Raw genomic sequence first — 21,684 nt, 5'->3', positions numbered from 1 at the left:
AAGGAATAATTGTTACCCCTTTTTTTAGTATATTCTCCTGCAGCTTTTCCTTTCTGTTTTCATGGTAGCTCTTGATTTTCACAATATCCTTCCTCCCTTCTTTTCAGAAGAAAATTGTGCGCTCTTGAAGGATGGACATGATCCTGGCAAGATCCTTATCTCTATCCTGAGGGAAGAGCATTGTGCATGGATGCACATTTACTAGGCCACTCTGCTACTATTTCATCCCTGACTGGGAGGGAGAGCAGCCGATAAGAGCAAGGAAAATTCTGCACAATATTCTGTGCAATATTCCGCACTTTAACTATTCCTGAAATGTTTCCCTATAAGATGCTGCATACTTCAAAATAAAAAATGCCAACACATTCAAAGAAAGGAAAAAGAAAAACAGAGACTCTTCAGGTTACCTGCCTACTGCACACTCCAGCTCACTTTTTATACCACTTTTTCTAATGCCTTTCCATGGAATAAACAATTTTTGCATTTTTTTCCTAACCGTTTTGTAGACACCAGACATTTACAGATGAAAAGGAGAATTGAAATATGTCTCCTCTAGCATCTTAAATGTAAACAGCTGATCAATTCCAACTGCCTCTGTTGATTCTTTCTCCCTAAAATATCAACTGAGAGTAAGAGATGCTCTATTCCTCTATCCCCTGGTCCAAAGAGTTTGGGAAATTTGAATTAGTATCACTGAATGTGAGCAACATTTGTGTTTGGGATTTACAACAAGGTAAAAGCAAAAATTCAGGTTGTAGGAGTCAGGCTTTCAAACTTCATCTGGAACCTGCTGGACTGAGATTTTATCCAGAGGTGTGTCTGGTTTCTGACCAGTCAAAGTGGCATTCCCCAGCTTCAAAAACAAGATCAAACTTTTACAACAAATTGAGACTCCCAAGATGCTGACTTGAAAACTCATTTTTGTAGGTTAAGATGTCAGACTGAAGGCTTGCTAGTGTCCATGTAAAAAGACAGAGGAAATAGCTGAATACTAGCAGGATGTTGTGCAGTAAGGACTAGAAACATCAAGGAAAATGGCACGTTTATTGTACAATAATATGTAAAGGGGGAAAAACTCATCCTCTTGCTGCAGACAACTGTAGTTAAATTAGCGGATGTTGCCAATTAGTCTGATGTAATTTTAATTCTATCCTGCTCCAGAAGTGAATAAATACTTTTGTGTTGTACCAGGCAAGCAGTGCACATTTCTAACTCATCCAAGCAACACAAGGGCCATGCCCATGTGGCTATATGGCAGCAGGAACTAATTCATTCAATTCCCACTCAACTGCGCTGGAGTTTTCCACGTGGCACCCTTGCTAAATGACACATAACCTTTCCAACAGGTTTCTCCTCTATCTGATAGTGCATCACATTTGTCTGGGTATCAGTAACTGCAGTTGGCTTCATCTGGTCAAGGTGATTCATGTATGAATTGGTCTGAAATCACCTCCAACAAATGGGAACTCTGGGCACGTAACAGTCCACGTACACCCAACCTGCACACAGCCCCGGGCCAACCACCATAAACCACCAGAGTTAAGAACTATACAAATGTTGAAGAGCTGGGGCAAAGAATGTGTTTATTAAACACATAAATACAGGATCATTCTCTGTGGCTGAGCCAGGGGAGATACTGCTGGATGTGTTAGGATGTGATGAGGTCTCTGAAGAGTTATGGGCAAAACCTGCTTGCACAGCATATTTCAAACGAAGCTTGGGAAAAAAGCTGGGCAGGAAGATACTGTAAGGAACTGTCTTAGCTAGGTCCCTGGAGCTTTCTACATCTTTTCCAGTGCTAATTTCTGTGATGCTGTAGTTCTGGACATAGGCAGAAGTAATTGTTGTGAGACTTAGCTTGCAAGATAAGGGAAAAAAAATGCCAAGTGTTTATTCTCAGCTAATTTCTTTTCAGCAAAGCCAATCTTTTTTAAAATAGTCCCATTGAATTTTAAGGAGGTTTTCTGCATGGTATCTCAAAAAAACCCAAAACTCAAGGTGTTCATGGTATCTGCATGTGTTTCTGTATGTGCATACGTGCATCTACCTCCCTGCACCTTATCCCCACTAATACCAAATGTCTAAACCTTTGCCTTCCCTGTAAACTCAGTGGACCACAGGCCCCTGAACCACAAAGTTGCTACACACAGCTCTTTCATGCATACACCAGACCAAGAGGAAAGAGGTCCAAATCAATCCTTTCCTTGAGGGGTAAACTGGCATTTAGGCTCAACCACGTCAACAACCACCAGAGAATCTATTCAAGGCAGCAGGCTCTGCTGCACAGAAAATAATTTCTTGCTCTTCTAAGTACATAAAATAAGGTACTCTTTTTATCACATAAATTAATAGGGAATACCTTTAAAGTATATTTAGCAACAGCAAAACTGCTGTTGCTTAATATTTTTTCTATTCCCTTTATGCTAACACCAAAACCTATGCACAAATAAGGCTGTGTCTAGTTCTCATCTGAGTCCTTTGAAGTCCTATGGCATTTGTCCCACACCTATACCATAAATCCCAATGAATATAACCACATTCTCATGAAATATATTTGAAAAATTTTGTGAGTAGAAGGCCAAAGATCCTTCACAGCCTGGTCAAGGATTGAAATGACCAGCAACACAGGCAGGGCATGTGCTCCAGGTGGCATCATAATTTCCCAGTAATGCCCTTGAAATAGCTCCTTATGGGGCTGAGGCTCATGCAGGGAGTGTGCCAGCTATGCCAAGCCAGCCCTGGTTGCTCCCAGGTGCAGCTCCAGTCCTGGTGCTGAATGTGCTTCTCCTGTTTCATTGGGGTGCAGCTGATCCAGGCTCTGCAAAGGCAGTCCTGAGGGTTTATCCCTTATGCTAATTAGATAAGAAGCCTTTTTTTTTTTCTTTTTTTTTTCTTTTTTTTGTTTTTTTTTTTGCCAAGTCCTAGCAGTACCAGCATCAGGATATGTGGAAGTGATGAAGCATCAGCCCATCAAGTTAAGACATCACTGTCCTGAAGGGCTCTCAAAGCCTGAGTGCAGGACACCCCACAGCTCCCCATCCCATATGCATCTAACACCAACAGTGCTGCTTCAGAGAGGGCATTTCTAGAGAGGAGAGAGGGGATTTTTCTGGGGTTTAGAGGTCTGCAAGTTTTAAAGCACGTTCCAAAACAATGGTTTGATTCTGTTTTGCTTCTTCTGGAAGGGATACTTTTTTGCAGGACAATTTCACTTTTGCTATTCTAGACTTCAATTCCCTTTAGGAAACAAGAATAAGAGGGTTTTTTTTTAATTATTTTTGCATTTGCTTGAAGTTAGTTTAGTGCCTACTATATTATAAAGCCCAGTTAATTAATTTTTCCCAATGCTTGGCTACCCTCCTTTGAAAGTCATGTACATAGGGAATTGCTATAGATGATTGCTTTGCTTTTTCATGAAACATGAATCAGCCCTGTTTTAGATCACTTTAGAAAAGCAAAGTACATGCTCAAAGACCCGTCAGCCTGGCAGTCCTGTAACCAAAGATTTCACTGGGGTTACTCCTCTCTTTCAAAGGAAATGTTTGTAAGACTTGTAATATTCTTTCAAGTTTGTTTCCTAGCAGAAGTATCTTAAACATGACCCATTCAAGAAATGTTTTACACCAAAATAAGGATTATCAGTTGCTGTGTGTTTAATTGCCCTCATTTGCACAAATATTTTCCAATTGTGAATATGACATGCCTGAAATGCTAAGGTTCAGTGATTCAGCTATTAACAGAGGCCTAGGCACAATAAAGTGCCTCCAAAAAGCTTCTGAGCAAGAACACCATTTAATAAATGAATGCAGCAGTAGATGGATAAAAATGAAGCTTAAATTGTCCAAAGAGGGGATACCATTATGAAACTTGGCACAGACAAATGTATAGGATTTGCTGATAAGCCCCACATGCCTATGAGCATTGTACATTGTATTAATTAAGGAAGAATGAGTCTCTACATTCCCTGTTGCAGGATATTGTGAAGAATCACCCTGGGATAACATCTAACATTCTGGAAATGAATTTGTGGTTAATTTAATGCATTTTGGAGAAAAACACCATATGAAAATGGTGTTTATGAAATATGAAAAAATAGATTTGTTTCAAAAACCTTTTGTGACAGCTGTTTCTCTGCATTTCAGACACTAACCTGAAGAAAACAAATGGCTTATTTCCTTCTTTGACTTTTAGCCATCAGCCAGAAAAGGAATAGGGAAAGAAAGGAATGAAGAAGAAAGGTAAGGAGAAGAAATAGAGAGTAGAATGAACAACTCTGTTCTGGACCAGCAAGCATAAATGCATCAATGTGTCTCCTTGCCCCCAAAAAAATCACACTCAATTAGCTGCTGAGAGGGAGATGCTCATTTGTCTCAATACCACAGGAGGAAAAGACAAAGAAGCAGGAAACAGAAAAGATTCTGGTGGCAGTCAGATAACTAAAGACCGGCTCTGTCTGTAGAACCAGCAAGTCTGTGTGGCTATGATTTGTAAAAGCAACAGTGTCATGAGGTCAACAGTTCACCACAAGTTTGCATCCAAGACAGGAGCATCCTCACAGGCAGAATGGAGATGAATAAACCAGACACAGTCACATGCAGGTCTGTGTCAGTGAAAGAGCAACACTGCAGCAGAAGAGAGCAGAGAAACCAGAGAGATCTTTGGTGGGTGCTTGGCTCTAATGTAGGCAAGTGAACAAACAGTGACACGAGGCTGCCCAGGGGGCTGAGCACTAGACAAACACACAGCTCTTCACCACAGCATCATCCCAAAGCATCCCCATCCCAAAAGCATTACCCTGATCAACTGAGAATGCTCAGGGCACAATGCTGCAGTGGGAGTCATGTCAAGAAGCAAAGGTGTATGGTCAAGATGTAGGTAAATCAAGAGCTTCTCTTTGTTGGGTTCTTAATCTGTTGCTACAGAGAAGCAATAAAAGGAAAGAGAAGTACAAGGCCAAATGAAAAGTAATACTCTGCTGATTTCTATCCTCAAGGCGAATTCCAAAGTGCCAGAATAAAAAAAAGAATTCTGGAGAAACTACTGCAGACCTAGAAATGGCTTTAGGGAGTCACTATTACAGATTGCCCCTAAAATCAATATTGTAATGGAACATGTATCCTTCACTCAAAGATTTTCAGTCAAGACCTGAAAACCAAAAATACTGTGAGCAAAAACTAAGAATCTGTCTGTACCCTCTGGCCAAAAATGTGACAGAGTTTAGTTTTCTTTATTTTTTTTCAATAAAAAGCAGGATTTTCTCCTATGTGAGAAAACACAGATCTACTGAAATCAGCTCTGAAGTCTACAGGTATTGTTTATTATTTCTTAAGTACTTGCTGGCAGACACAGGTGAGTATGCTTCTCTCTCAAACTCAGCTACAAAACTTCTGATATTCCACTAAACATAGAAATGTTTACCTCTCATTTTTATTTCCTTCTGCCCAATGGAGAACAATTATCTTGCAAGATAATTACAGAGCTATGATAACCACTTCTATGTCCTATTCCAATTAACTTACTATAAATATGCAAGTGAAACAGCATCACTCACTGGCTTTTCATCATTGTTCTCTATATGATCAGCAAGACACAACTTACTGAATCAACATTATTTAAAAGAACCTCTAGTGCAGCTAATAAAATGCTCCTTCCTGCTTTTACATTCTGATGTAGCTTCATGCTCACTCTGCTTAACAATAGCAAAATTAAACTCATCTCATTCTACAGAGGAGACTCAGGGGAATGCCAGGGAATGAAAGAATGGGAGTTTCATTTTCCTCTCTTGCCGAGAATGAATTCTGCCTCATATAACTGCTGATGAATTGTCGTTTTAAGAGAGTTTGTTAATTTACAACAAGCAGAAGGCATAAAAACGGACCTCCTTATCTTTAATGGATGTTATTGAGCAACACAAATGGTTCACATTTAAATTAATGCAAAAACATCTTGTCTGTTTTGCCATGATAAGACTGTTCTTTTTGCACAGCATGAGCTCAACTTCTTCTGTTAAATAAAACAACTGGTTTTGTTCAGTTTAATGCCAAGCAAATTTCCAAAGGTTCAGCAGCTGAAGTCCGTTCAGGGAAATGAACTTGAATTTACCTGGGTCCTGCCTGATTCTTTTTGAGAAAATCTCTCTGAAGAATTTTGAGGTATCTAGTTTCAAATACAAATGGTTCCTGACAGTGCTGATGTACTTGCTGAGGATAAATCCTCTATTAGATTGCAACTTCCTCCACTGCAAGGATGCTTCCAGTCCAGTTGCTGTAAAGAAATGAGAGCTCTAAAGGTGCATTTCTCAAAATCAAATGGGCCAACAGGGATGAGGTCTGGGGCAAAGGGAGGATGGATCCAGAAAAGATATTCACTCCTGATGCCTGTAGCTGTTTTGCCATTGAATGAAATAGTAAAAAAAATTATGTCCGTAATCAGAGTATGCGAAAAGGTAATTCCTAAACACCTCAGAACAGTAGTGATTTTAAAAGAATTCCCAAATATTTATCTTTCAGTCATCTGAAAACAAGAGGGATTCTCCCCCACACTGGAAATTCACCTATTTTCCCAGAAATTGAGAGATTAGTAAGATATAGAACAAAGGCCAAAACCTAACCTGAATTTCCAAAAGGAAAAAAAAAAAAAAAAAAAGTGGGAGGCTATTTCTTGCTAGCCAGAATGTACAAAATATGATGCTATGTTCAGCCTGGCAGCCTTGCTTTTGATTAGCTTTGCCAGACTATGACAGTATGGGAGATCCCCATATGCCTCAGAGGGATGCATTATTCAATATATTAATTAGAGGGCTGGCTTTCATCAATGCTTCCTACAAAGTGTCACAAAGAATTACTCTGGGACTGTTCCTGACAGGCCGGAATTAATTTCTGTCTGAGTTCACGTGCATCAGGAGAGCCAGGATGAAGTCAGGCCAGGCAGACTACATGAGTCAGCAGTACAGCATTTCAGCTTCCAACATGGCCTTTGGAACACAGTGATGGGGTTTGGACTTATTTGTTTTGATGGGTTTTGATCTTATTTGTTACCTTGTTGCGTGAGAAGAAGACAGATACTCCCACTATGCACTCTTCAGACAGACACAGCACTGGGACCCACCCACTCCAGGGATTGATACAAACTGGGAGAAATATTCAACAAATTCTTCCTTAAAGCATTCCTGGTCTTTCTTGCTAGTGGTTCATCTAGTCTGCTTCAGTCTCATTCAGTCAAACAGAGTGTGGGGGAGATGGGGTTATAAAATTATCCAAGGTCAGCAAGGGGAGAGGAAAGAGAAGAGGCTGGCTCCTGGGAGAAAAAGAAACCTGACAGATGAGAGACCAAAGCCAAAGGCTTTTTGATGGCTGAAAACACTAACTGCAGTGCAACAGGTGACAGAAGACAGTGGTAGGCATTAGATTTAAGCCAAATGAGCAGAAATATTTCAGCCCTTATTTTTTGAGGCCTTAAGGTAAAAAAGACATAAATGTAGCAAACGTTGCAAATTGTACTAAAATCACAAATTCTTAAAGCCTGATGGTATTTATGGAAGGACATCCATAGTTACATTAGTGGAGAGGGATAATCCTTTCTTCTGCAAGATATGTTGCATTTCTCAAGCAAAAAGAGGTTAGACAGAAAAAGAGGGTAGTTAGAAAGTCTTTCAAAGACAACTTATTCCAAAATTGCCCTTCCAAAGGACATATCTTTCATCGAAAGAATTCATTCTTGCTGTGATAGCAGCCAGAATTACAGAGGTGTATACATAATGTGACACTTTATCATGTGGCACTTTACTTAAGGTTCACTTATTATGTAGTTCATGGGTTTTAAAGGAGAATTTAAAGTACTTAAAATTATTTCCCTTCATAATCACACAATCACACACAATCCTTCTAGCCAGAATGCTTTTAGTAGGTTTTTCCTTTTTTTTCTCTGCGTTAAAAGAGCTTTGAGCCTAGGCAGCCTGATTAGCATGACATCCACGGGACTTCGTAAAAATGTCAAACGCTTATTTTCCCAGGAAAGCAGGCAGTAAGGAGAAGACCACCACACAATGCTAAAGCATCCATCAGTTATAACTTAGAGCTTACATTCATAGTACAAGAGATTGGTTCTAACAAACTTCCTTTGTAAGATAAAGTCATCAGTCAGCAAAAACATACACCAACCCTCCACGTATCTTAGTCCCAGGTAAACTAGAAAATGGTCTGTAATACTTCTCCAGTATTATACTATGGGTTTTTTCCACCTTCTACAAAGATGCTTTCCCACATCCAGCTATTTCTGCCAATCTCTCACAAATTTGTTCAAAAAAGAACATGGACTGTGCTCAGAAAGGGGAACAGTAGTTTGAACATTACACTGACTAATGGAAGTCGTGGGGTCTGTGCAGTCTCTATAAAACAGTTCTGCAGCGTTTCCCTAGAGACAGAAAGTTAAGGATTTTCCTGTTTTTAGGGTCATTTAGGTTTTTATTCTCTTAGATATCCATAAAATCTATCACAATGTCCCTGGAAGAGCACTTACCAATCTATAGTTCAAAACCAGGATAGGATTATGTTTAAGATGAAATATCACACACTTTGTCTCCCTGCTTTAATTTTTTTAATCATATATTAAAAAATGAAGTTTTAGTCAAATTTTAAGATTACTTAAAAAGACCATCCAAAACCTGTCAAATATCTCACAATATTCCTTCCTTTAATTTTTGAGAGAAATATTTTGATAATATTGCCATTAATTATAAAATACCTTTATTGTCTGGAAACTGTTTCAACATAAATAAAGACTATTTCAGTCAATGCAAAGTAGCCACCTCTATATCCAGGTTCCATTTATCTCTATGCCACTGAGTTACTGTGTAATCACAAGTTAGTCACCCACAACCTAACATTTGGAAACACTAAATATCTATAGTGTCAATGGCATTAATTTTAGGCACACAGAATTAAATAAAATACCTAGCCTCATAGTCTCATTTTGCCCTTTTTAAGTGAAAAAGAAAAAAAAATTAGGCTTATTATCACCATGGTGTTGTGGTCTTTAATTAACTAAAGTGACCTTGCAAGGAAATCTTCCAACATATGCCAAGAATTTATGAGAAAGTCTCATCTCTCCTGAACTCTTATTACAGAGCTTGAGGCTAGAGTTTGAAAATGTTGTCCTCAGCTTAGTACAATTCATGGTCATGGTGGCCTGAGTAACACATTCCAGATTTATGTTAGCTTTACTCTCCAGAAGATAAACCTTCCCTGGGTGTTCTTGCCCACGGGGCATGGGAAGCAAGTCCCCCCCCAGAGCCAAATGAGTCATTAGCCCAAGGGAGGCTGCAGTAATAGGCACCGGGTACATGCCTTGGTGATGCTCGTAGGTGTCATCCATAGATCCAAACTAGAGTCATTCCTTCTATCCATAGCTCCATGTATGGAATGGTTTTAATTCTGAAAATCTATAATGTAGGATTATTTAGGAGTCAATTTGACATTTACAAGACTATGTTTACCTAACACTAAACTTGGCTGTAAAAAAATCAGGCGATGTTTCCCCAGCACTGTGCAATGACACCATCTGGCAGTTAATGATTAGTGGGATTTAGAGAGGCAAGCACATATTTGACTAACCATCTCTTTGCTGACAAACTAGGCAAGTAAAGGTAATGTCATCTGTATCCAAAGGTCACTACTGGAACTTCTGTTGAAACAGTCTGCCTGGACCAAAATTGGCACTGGAATTAGGAAATACCAGTGCTTTCACAACAATTAAGAAATAGAAACAGACACAAATATCTGTGTGAAGGTAGAAACCCCCAAAAACAAAAAAAAAAAACCAAACAAAACAACAATAAAAGCCCAGACCAAAGAAAATGGTTCCATATCCACCAATTCATATTCCTCAGTGATGATGTAAGCTAGAACAGGAATGTGTTCTCCAAAAAAGAAAAGCCTGGGAAGACCCTAAGAAAGGGTGTTGGTGGCAAAAAGGAATATATTCCTGTCTTCTGCTCAGGATGGCGACCCTCGTGCCTGCTCAGAAAACATAGGCAGGGCCTCCAAAGACAGATGGGCAGGGGATATTCACAATTGTTTAGCTGATTGGACAGAAAACACCGGTCCCCTTGAGAATCTCTGTATTTTAAAGAATTAAACTATAAAATGATAAAAGGATTTCATATGCCACTAAAGCATCTTTATCTTGTACTCTCTAGTGCTCTTAATCTACTCCTGTAGCACTTCATATTACTCTATTTGAGTACTTCACCCACTACAGTCATCAAGGTGCTCTCCTCTCCCAGTCTCACCTACAGGATAACAAGGCAAAGTCAGGTGGAGCCACCCAAGGTGACAGGGAAAAGCTGTGGGCCAGCAAATGCTTGGTGAATGCTTGGTAACTAAACCATCCTGCCCACCTGCTCACCCCCATTGTGCCGTGCAGGGAAAGGCAGAGGTAGTAAAAAAAAATACTTAAGGACAATTCAAGTCCTAAAAATCTTTATCAGGAGAGCAACAGTATTTAGTCAGCAGAAAAGACCATGTGTTCTACAGGCAAGGAAGTTCCCCAGCATTTCTACGGTACAAAATTGCTTTATTTTTTTTATATCCTCCACATGGTAGCACAGGTGTCTAAGTTACAGTGATACAAAATGAACAGGGCCCAGAGGGAGCTGCAGAAATGTGTTCTGAAAGAACAGAACATTGAGTAGGATTTTAAGAAACTTTACACCCATGCTGGTTCCAGTTATCTTGATTGATCTTGGAATTTCTGTATCACATTAGCGTAAGCTCCCTATTTCCAGTCTTACAGGATCCTAAGTTATTAAAATCTGAGGCCAAGGCACGTGGGAGCCAAATCTGGATGCCTGTACACACATCAAGTAACACATTCTGTTCAAGCTCTGCCACTGTCATCAGTGGGTGTAGTTAACAAATGAATCACTACTACCAAAGTAGAGAACTCAAATCCTAGGGTTTTTTATAACTGTGAGTGGCTCAGGGGTGACTCTCAGCTCATGCACAAACTTTGAACAGGCTCAGGAGCTGATGAGAGATGTCCCATGAACAGCTGGACACGTGACATCCATAATGAATGAGAACACAAAACTACAAACCAGTGAGTAGCACCAACAACTATGACTGAGGAAAGCAGCTGAAAGCAAGAGCCAGGATACAATGCCACAAGTTGGGATTGGAGCTTAGGGCTTTGGTTTTGACCAGAGGAAAGCCATCACAGATGCTGCCTGCTAGAGCTACACCAAAAAATGCAGAGTGACTTGTATTCCATGACTAACAGAGAGGTTGTGCTTACTCTGCTGAGGGAAAATTCACATCACAGTCTCACAAGCTCTGAAGCAATCATGATTCTCTCCTGGCCTTAAGGTCTCTATGTGTGAGGTCTCTCAGGGAAGGTATAACTATTCAGATAGAGAGAAAAATAAGGCCTCTTCTTCTCAGGTTGACTGATTAGGTGAAGTTTAGAGTCTTCACAAGACCATTCAAAGCAGCCTGAGAGATGAAAGTCATGTTTTGAAGGCAAACACATTCAGCAAAGCCTGACCCAGATAAAGCCAGCTGCATTCCAATCAAATGGAGACCATCCTATTTCATGAAGGATGCTTACCTGAGCCTCTGCTAATGAACAATGCAGAGCAGCTTGTCTCATTTTGGCATCTCCCTATCATTACTATTTCATGGAAGTTTTAATTCAGAGGTTCAATAATGTAGTAATTTGATGTATTGATGACAGGGACAGAGATAGGCTGGTGACATGGAAAGGCAAGCTTGCCACAGCACAGGCAAGCTGAGAGCTGCAGTAGAAGCTGCAGTAGACACACCTGAGGGAAGGGAGGGCATCCAGACAGAGACTGACAGACTCGAGACGTGCGTCTGTGCGACCCTCATGGCTCCAGGAGAACTTACAGCACCCTTCAGTAGCTAAAGAGAGGGAGCTTTTACAAAAACATGTAGTAATAGGACACGAGTAGTGCCTTTCAACTTAAAGATGGTAGGTTCAGAATAGATAATGGGAGGAAGTTCTTTATTGTGAAGCTGACATGATAATTGAACAGGTTGGCCAGAGGTGTTGCAGATGTCCCATTCCTGGAAGTGTTCAAGGCCAGGCTGGATTGAGCTTTGAGCAAGATGGTCTAGTGGAAGGTGCCCTTGGCCCTGGTAGGAAAGTTGGAATTAGATAATTTTTAGGGTCCTTTCCAACCTATACTATTTTTTGGTTCTCTGAGCTTCTACTCTGTGAATGTAAGCCACAGAGTAGTGGCTTACATCCCTCTGAAACTTGCAGCTATACCCACTTTCTCTTTTTTAGTGCACTAAAAAGAAATCAACAAATTTCGGAGGCTAAAATGTTTTTTTTCATTTTTTTCTGTACAGATCGTACAAGCCAGAGCTTGCAAGCCATCACAGTTTGCAGCTTTAAAAGGAAAGAAAGGAAAAAGAGAAATCAATCAGCTGAGAGTTATGTTCCACAATTTCAATACCTCTTATCCCTGCACTATGGATTGTTTCAAATCCCTCCCACTGTAGGAAAAACCTGATTCACTCTCTTGGGAAGCTTATTCTCTGTGGGACTCTGCTGTTTCTGAGTGGAATAAAGATTTCTAAGTCTATGTCTTATGAGTTTTAACTACAGAAGACTTGTACATTTCCTAAGAGAAAAAGACACCTGAAACACAGACATTATGTAATGCACTGCTAAAAAACAGCGTTCAAGTCATGCAGCAAAAGACAATGAAAAAAGAGGTAGACCGTGGAAAATAATACACATTAGGGTGTCAAATAGACAAACAGGCAATTTCCATTAATCATTATTATTTGGAAGTAGAAAATAAGGCACAACATCACAACTTGTCCTTTAAAAAGAGGTTCTGCTTTTCTTCCCAAGTCAGTTTAGCCCTTGCACTTTATCCCCTAAGAAAACCTCTCCCCTAAGCCCACTTGTGTGATTTGAAGGATAGGGTAAAATTATTCCAAGGACCAGCTATTCTGCTCTACAGAAGGATACACCTGGAGAGGATCCACACTGGACTTTGTCATGTGCACCCAGCATGAATAGTGAGATCAAAGGATTTTTGATAGTTAGGTCAATCATCCACCTGCCACCAGAACCAGGAGAGAAAAACAAATTCCTTTCCTACATTATGGAATTGTCCTCTGTCCTCTGCTCAGGATAGTGATCCTCGTGTCTGCTCAGCAAACATAGGCAGGGACTCCAAAGACAGATGGGCAGGGGATATTCACAGCTGTTTAGCTGATTGGACAGAAAACACAGGTCCCCTTGAGAATCTCTGTATTTTAAAGAATTAAGCCAGTCTGTCTGTAGCATGGACAGACAAGGTTCTAGACCATTGATATATTTTGCAGGTCTGTGTGACTTAGGAACCTTAAAACTTTCTTTCCTCAGTGTTCAAAATCTTCTCACACTCTCCAGATTCCCCAGGGACACTAAGGGAAATCTCTAGACCTGGGGCCAAAAAGTCAATGTTTTAAATGTTGGAGTCTAAAGATGTTTAGAGAGATTTCCAGAAGCATGTAGATAATTTGAAATGAGGAGTCTACCTCCACTGCAAGGTGTGGAAATACTGAAAATACAATCTATAGGTATTTTATGCCTGATACCATGGGCTTTCAATGAGGTGCAAAAATTTCTATGAGAATTTGATTCTAAGATATATAGACATAGATATGTATCATGCTTTGTAACTGGGAGTAAATTTTTAAGTTTTTCAAGTCCTTTTTTATTTTTAACATTCCAAAATGTGACCCTCTAATTTCTTATTACAATCTTTTTGGGTCTTAAGGACCAGACACTTTTTTTAGCTATGCACAGATTCTGTAAATTCTACACATTCACACACACCCCATCATCTGGCACATAGTAAGTACAGCATTAAGAATCTGATTCAAGCCCCAAATCCTAAATTCAACTACAGAAAAACTAGACTTTTCTTTTTCTCTCTAAAAGTCAATTCTGGAGCCTTCACATGGTGCAGGGAAGTTTGGAAAAGAGGTATCTGAGATGGCTGAGCCTGGAGATAGGAACTAAATTTGTTTCATCATCTGATTTTTAAGACACCCTTCCAATTTGAAGGGTTGACACTTTGGAAATGAGAAGGAATTGAGTCACAAAGCAGATTTTTAGCAAACTGCAGATCTTGGGCTTTCACTAGTCACTATAATAAAACTGACTCCTCAGAGAGAGATTTAAAGCAGAGTGAATCATCCCTTCTCACCAAGATTACATAAGGAGACTGGTCAGAGTGGCTGGCTCTGCACAAAGACTGTGTTCTAGGCTAAAGTAACTCTCTGAAGGGCTGAAAAATAGGAAGTCTAATGGTTACAGGTTTGTCACTGAGGCACTGGGCAGCTTCTCTGTTACTCTAAGCAGGTGTACAGTGAAGAAGCAGGAGTTTTGCAATTATCAAACGACTTGTATTTCTCTGTAAAAGACACCACATTTTATCAGACAAGAAGTACAAACACAGGGAGTATTGCACTGTAAGGTATGTTCTATGGACTGAATTTATAGCATTAATGATGAAAAAAACCAAGGGTATACTTCATGCTCAAGTAAAGCAACCAATCCCTTCAAGTTAGATGCCCTTCTCCCCTCCATGACCTGCCCAAAACAAGCCAAGCCAGTGGCCCTAACTCACCAGTAAAACCTGTTTGGGGTGACCCGCTCATGCATGAGCTGCCATTTTCTTCCAAAGTCCATGGAGCTGTACAGCTGGAAGACAGAGAGAGAAAGAACAAATTTTGAGGAAAAAGAAGGAAGACTGTTGCTAGATAAAGTGTCAAAATCAGCTAAGATTAAAGAACATTAATGGGTCATTCACAATAATTATACACAATTATTGATCACCCTCACTGCCAGGGGAGGCTAACAAGGCAATATCTTCCCTTTACTCTTAAACCAGACTGGGCTCCTGAGAATCAAAAGCAGGTTGTCTCTTCCCAAACTTGTCAAACAACTTTGTGCTTCCAAATTTCAGCTGTCAACACATTAACTTTTACTGCCATATAACAAAGCTGGCCATTCCCCTGGCTTTTTTTGCTTAATAGGAAGCAGGTGACATGCGAGTTCCTAGTATCAAATAGAATGTAAACAAATCAACATGACTCTGATGAGGTAGTGACTCCATACTCAAGGTCATGCCATGATTTGTTTTTATGGAATGAATCAGTTCTCTTTTGTATTGAAAAGTAAATTGCTCCTAATTTATATTTTCTAATATTGAGAACGAGGTCTATATTTTCAGGTAAGTTAGAAATCAACCTGCTCACTAGTTAAACATCAAAAATAGTGACATGACTCTTTTTGGAAGCCAGATTTTCAATATAATGATTTTTTTGAGTCTTTCTGGTTAAGAAATGACACAGCTGTAATGTAACCAAATTTCCATGCAGCTCCACACTGAGTTTCAGACATATGTTTGCTTCATATATAGTCTGCTTAATACCACAAACACCATTCTCCATGTAATTATTTTCTTATCCACAAAGCATCCTCTCACAATCAAAACATATATAAGCTCCTTTTCTCCAACTATGAGCAAATTTGGTTTTTCAGAGAAAAAATATGCTTTGAAAAATAACTACTATGCTTTACCACTAGATCACAGAGAACTAACTATCAGGCAGCATTTTGATCAGTATTTCAAATAAATTTCATCTGATATATATTCTGGCTTAACAAAACAAGGGTTGATTGCCAGTTAAGGAGGTAGATAAGAGAACCAAAAAAACTTCAATGTTTGTAATAGCCAAATGTAAGTCCCTAATGGGAAAATGCTATCATTTGAGCATGAGATTCTGAATTGCATTTGATTTAAGTAACTGAATTTGCAAATTGTAGGCAGGTCCATGTTCAGATTGGAAGAGTTCACAACCTAGTGATGTGTCCTGTGGCACCGCTGTGATGGATGGCTAAGAGTGACTGGGAAGATAAACCACATGCACTCACACTGAATATTGAACAGGCAGAATCTTTGACCACAGAGATGCAGCAGCCACATCAGAGCTGGACCATAGATCAATTTAGAAAGATGATTGGAAAGGGCTGTTTGAGCAGTGTCCAAAGCCTGAGGCAGTTAATTAATTCTTGCTATGTTTGTACTCAACTACACAACCAAATCACTGTATAGTCAGCAAAAGAAAGTCAGAAACTGATATTCAGACTCCATCAAGTATCTAATGCAACTGATATGTGTAGAGACAAAAGAATCAGGCCTTTGCATTTATGCCATCAGGAATGCCAGTCTGGCCAGAAAGAGCTCAAGCTGCCAGTAAAACACATACAGAGGAAAGATATGAAGTGCATCCCTCAATCTTCATGTCAGAAAGGACTCCAATTTTGTAAACTTCAGCCAACATCACTGAGCTTGTTGTAAGAAAGATTTTCTGCCCCATGTTCTTCAGGAGATCAGATATTATCTGAATATTCTAATTTGGCCATATTTCTTTAGCACTGTCTATAGATAAGGTGAAATACTGCATTTAAAGTCCAAAACAGCCAGACTTCCTCTACTTTTCAGGTGATTGCCTAAAAAAATATGATAGAGTTGCCTGCCTCATAAGGAATTCTGTGTAGATACAAAACAAAGCAACAAAGCATCACTTGTCTTTTTTATTTAAAGGAGCCAGGAGAAGGGAATTCTAAATTCAAGATTAAGCTTATGAAGTCAGCATCAAAATTAAGATAACTAATTCTCAGAAAATACAGGTTTTTAGAAGCAATAACTGAGAATCCACACTCCAAAGACAAAATTCTACAGTGCTATGACTCTGCCCAGACTTTAGCACAGTTCCTGCCAGGAATATTCCCTGAGTCACTGGATATTGTTTACACATACAAGGACCTCAGCACAGACCGAGTTGCACCAGCTGCATCAAACAACTTGGTTATCCTTTGTGTGTCCTGACTACAGGTGCAACTCAGCCAGACTTCAGGAAACTTAGTCCCAGTTAAGTCAGGCTCACAAGCAAGTCCAAGTGGGTCTAGCTTCCTGATTGTATTCTGCAATGGATTAACCATTCTCACCATGAGAGGAAAGGATTAACAACATACAGCCATCTCCTTCGATTCTCTTTTATCTTTTGCCCCTGGTATTTCCTTTTATTGCAGCAGCAGCAGCATAACAGCAGTAGCTATAGAAAGCTCAGCGACATGAAGCACAATCTCTTTCAACCACTCATGTCTCCCAGTGTCTCTTTCAGGGAGCATCCCATTCTGCATCAAGTTAAAAAACAGAGACTAGCTATTGGTCTGGGTTTTTTCTTTCTTTTCTCTTTTAAAGCTCAGACTGACTGATGTCAGAAGGATTAAACTGAACTTGCAGCTTTTATGTGATTTCAGATAAAGAGATAAAGAGGATATTATTCATATCAATAATTTTTATTTATTATTCACCTCCTTATTCTGGGCATTCACTTCAAACTTTAACCAGATGACTGAGTCGTAAAGCTGTATGACAGAACAAATCCCTAAAAGGCCTCTCTAGCCCAGTTCAGTTGTATAGTATTATTTACAGATGCAAATGCAAAGATTAGTGTTGAATAAATAAATAAAACATACAATAAAGTGATTTCTAGTATGCATGAAAATTAAATATATACATATATTTTTGTTTATCTCCCTTCATGGACAAAACAAGCTTTAGAAAAGACAACAACTTTAGTGGCAAGTACAGCAGAATTCAATATAAATTATTTTTTCCTAAGGCTGGGAACTAATCAAAGGAAAAAAAATTATGTAGGTATGGTGCCAAGATTTTTCCATTTTAAAGCTCTGTTCTGGCCCTTCAGTGACAAGTAATCTCTGGGATTTCCACCTCCCAGAGCACTCCAACACAGTGCTTCAAGAGGGGTGGACTCCAGTGTACCATGGGGGTGGTATTGTGAGGGTATGGTCCTTCTGGAACCTCCTTCTGTCATTTGACTTACCCTGATGACTGAAAAATTAAGACCATCATTGGTCTTTATGTTTGTCTGGGCTGGTTTTGTCTCCTGATGCAGCTGAAGAGTGCCATGCAGTGGCCCTGACTCTGCCTCTACTCAGGAGTCTAGTCAGACTATCACAACAGGAAAGGCTGTACCATCAAAAAGGTAAATGCCAAATATTTATCCAAACAGCATCACGATACTCCCCACTCAAGGGCTGTAGCACCCAACATATCACATCCACCAACCCAGCCCTGCGGCTCACCAAGAACACAATCTGTGCAAGGAAAGATGCTGGCAGCCCCAGTGATACCCAACTTTGTTTCACTAAAGGCCAGACCTCAGCTCCTGCTTGTTTTGCTCAGCACAAAGCTGAGTCATAAGGATTTTATGTACCACAGGCAGAATGCTTAGTCTTCAAACTCTAAGAACAGTGGCAACATTTTATTTCACACCAGCATTTTTTCCAAGTAAATTGGCAAGCCCCTTAAAGAAGGAGCTTTATCCCTGGTGTCAGATTCTATGCCACAAACACAAGCAACATGCCAGAAACACATTCAGAGCTACAGAATTTTAAAGAAAGGAGCTATAGATACACAGTGTTGCATGTGAAAAATGTTGGAATTCTCCAGTACAAACTCTCAGGGTGGCACATAATGTTGGCTGGCCTGGAAGACCTTGTTCAGGCCTGTGGGTAATTTGGTTTGGGTGTTTTGTTTATTTTAGCTAAGAGAGCTAGCAAAAAAATAAAGAAAACAAAAAAAAAATAAAGCTTCTCAGAACTGGAACAGCATAGGAAATTGGTCTGCTTTAATTCCAGTTATGGAGAGAGTAGAGAAGATCAAGCAATGAAGGAAACACAGGAAGAGACTCAATCCCCTGGTGTTAGTTATCCATGTCCAAGCTAGTCACCAAGGCTCATTTTTAGACAGGCAAGACACTTCTAAAATTGCTCATTTTTCAAGCCTTAGAATCTTCCACCTCTCCTGACAGACACTAAAAAAGCTCACAAGTGACTAGTGCAGAAGGAGATGACCCCACCAGAGACACATGTTCTGGTTGAGATGGATTTCATGATCTGTCCCCAGGCTGACCTGCTTGCTCTTCATGGGGTAAGCACACAGAAGAATGAAGTTTGAAGGCAAGCCCAAGAATACAATATCCTGGGTACACTCCATCACTGCAAGAAGCATGTATAGGTTTCACTTATCAACTGAAAAGCAATAAAAAACAGGCTAAAGAAATTCACAGAGCTTTGATATTTATAGACTTTTATGTATACACATGTGAGAAGGAGGCACCAGGAACATACAAAAAAGTCTATAAGCAAATAAAATAAAATATTATTTCTTGCTATGAAATCAGGTCTATTGACCTGAGAAAACATCTGGTGAGACACTCCATAGTTTTCTGCCTGCCAGTCATCCAAGTATGCAAATTATGTCAGATAAAGTGAGGAAGATCAGCTGAACTACATGCATTTAGAGGAATTTAATTTTGTGTGCATTTATTACACAAAAAACTATACTTCCTCTATACAATACATACAGCTGATGATGGAAAGATGCATTCAAAATAAATGCATCAGGGTGAGAGTGGGTCTAGTGGTAATAACCTGGCAGCAGCTGACACATTATGGAAGAGGAGGGTCAGATTTGCCCGGTCTGCTTGGCCTCAGAAGAGCATGATCCCAAGCAGTAGCTCAGATTGCTTACATGAAAAGATGGCTCTGATCCCAGAAAAGTACAAAGCAAACTAGCACCTTCTCAGCCAGAGCTGGTGGGAAAAATCTACAAGATGTGTGCAGGGTTCCTGCCAAAAACTCAAACCGGGGCAGAAGAAAAATAAAATTAGGTCAACATTTCCGTAGGAAATTGGACTGCATGCAAAGGATAACTCAGAAAAGAAAGTCTGTTGCAGGGTCTTAAATTTTTCCTTCATAGAAGGAAAAAAAAAACATAAGCACTAGAAAAAATTAAAGGCTCAGAAAAAGTTGCAAATTCTCAGAAAATTCCACAGTGTATCTTTTCTCTACACTTCTGTGTTACAGATAAAATTGCAAAAGAAGAAGGGTGTCATCATTAATATTTAAGAAAGGTCATTCCTAGAAGGAAAATGAACTGGAGGAAAAATTCACAATACTTTTCAGTCTCTGGAGTACAGAATAGACAAGCCATGCCTGACAGTGGCCAGTTGAACACAGGATAGATTCAGCCATGAAGACAGTTATTGGTACCCCAGAAACACGCCCTACTTCTTTATCACTTCTTTCATCCCTGCTTTTTGAAGGACAGATGGATACCTCTCCCTTCCACGGCACAAACTGTGGGCTCTATGGAAACCCCTTTCTCAGGTTCTCCTGGGAGGCAGGACACGTTTCTTGCAGCACTCAGGTACAGGACTCAGGTCTAAAATACTTCAGTTGTGTGGCTGAAACCAGGTCAGGAGCAACCCTTGCCATGGAAGTGGCTTTACTACCAACAACAGAAACGGCTGCATTCAAGAAAAATTTGGGGTATTCCTCTCTTCTATTCCACTATTCCCCCCAGTCTGGGCCTCAATGAAACGCCCCTGGAGCGTCAAGAGATGCCATTAGAGACACAAAGACTAACATCACTTTCAAGCTGATAAGCAACTCAAGGACTGTCTGTGCTTGCTCTTTCCAGCTCCCCCGAGGGAGTAGCCTATCCTTGCTCCAGTGGTACCAAGATCTGAAACTTGGAAGTGCTTCTGTACCCCTAAATAATGGAAAAAAAGAACTTATCCTTTTCTTCTCTTGTCACAAGCTGCCTGGAAACCACAATTCAGGTAAGGCATCCTTGACAGCTCCACACCAAACAAGCTAAAAATAAATCCTATGTCTCAAGCCAAAAGATTTGTGCAACAGCTTGAGGGGCTGAACTTAGTAGAAAGAAGTCTACCAGCACCAAATTTATGGTCTTTGTTTACACAGAGTAGTAAGAACTAGTAATTGTAATGAAAACAAATGGACCAGTTTATCTCTTTACTTTGATTTCCTTTCCAGGTGATTAAAAGCTGAGTCAAGAGACCTCATTGCAGCCGAAGGTTCTTCTCTAGCATTGCACAGCCAGATTGTCTTAGGTATAAAAAGAGAATATTCCCAGGCTGATGCATGTCTGAGACTCACCAGAGCTGCTCAGTTCCCTACAGATGTTGTACAATAAATGGAAAACTAGAAACAGGCTATTTTGAAAACCAGACAAGACAGAAATTAAATACTAAATACATTTCCATCATCTGTCTCATACAGAGAGAAAAAAAATAGTAAAGGTTTCTGAAGCTGGGAAGTTTTTGGTTTTGTGGGGTGTTTTTTTTTGTTTTTTTTTTTTTTTTTTGTTGTTGTTTTTTTGTTTTTTTGTTGTTTGTTTGTTGTTTTTTTTTTTTTTTTGCATTTTAAGACAAATATTTCACTAACTTTTCAGTAAGACTAGGTCTTCAGGCAAAAGAAACTCAGTCTCCATCCCACCACAGTAAGACACTGGTCAGGGATTTTCTGCACAAAGACCAAATGCTTTGGAAATGTCTGACTTCAGGATGTAATTGTACAGCTCAATTCCAGCCTGGTTTCTAATGAAGCCAGACAAGTTAAGATAATGCACTGATGTCATATTTCATGGTTTCATAGTTCAAAAAATGCTTTCATTCAATGGGTCCACTTTAATGGGTCCATTTGCTGAAAGAAAGACTTGGGTCCCTGCTTTGCCACTACATCTCCAAGAAAAGG

At 39.7% G+C, this 21,684-nt stretch overlaps 1 protein-coding gene across 1 annotated transcript in view; it reads right to left on the bottom strand.

Annotated features, from left to right (window-relative positions):
* SORCS3 (sortilin related VPS10 domain containing receptor 3) overlaps window positions 1–21,684 on the bottom strand; it is a 267,756-nt gene that overhangs the window by 85,649 nt on the left and 160,423 nt on the right. Inside the window, exon 5 of the mRNA XM_021536263.3 lies at window positions 14,654–14,727. Within this exon, the coding sequence (XP_021391938.2) occupies window positions 14,654–14,727 (74 nt within the window). The remainder of the gene's footprint in view (window positions 1–14,653; window positions 14,728–21,684) is intronic.

This window comes from Lonchura striata, chromosome 7 (genome assembly GCF_046129695.1).
Source record: "Lonchura striata isolate bLonStr1 chromosome 7, bLonStr1.mat, whole genome shotgun sequence".
Lineage (NCBI taxonomy): Eukaryota > Metazoa > Chordata > Aves > Passeriformes > Estrildidae > Lonchura > Lonchura striata.
This window is presented reverse-complemented; position numbering and strand designations above follow the sequence as displayed.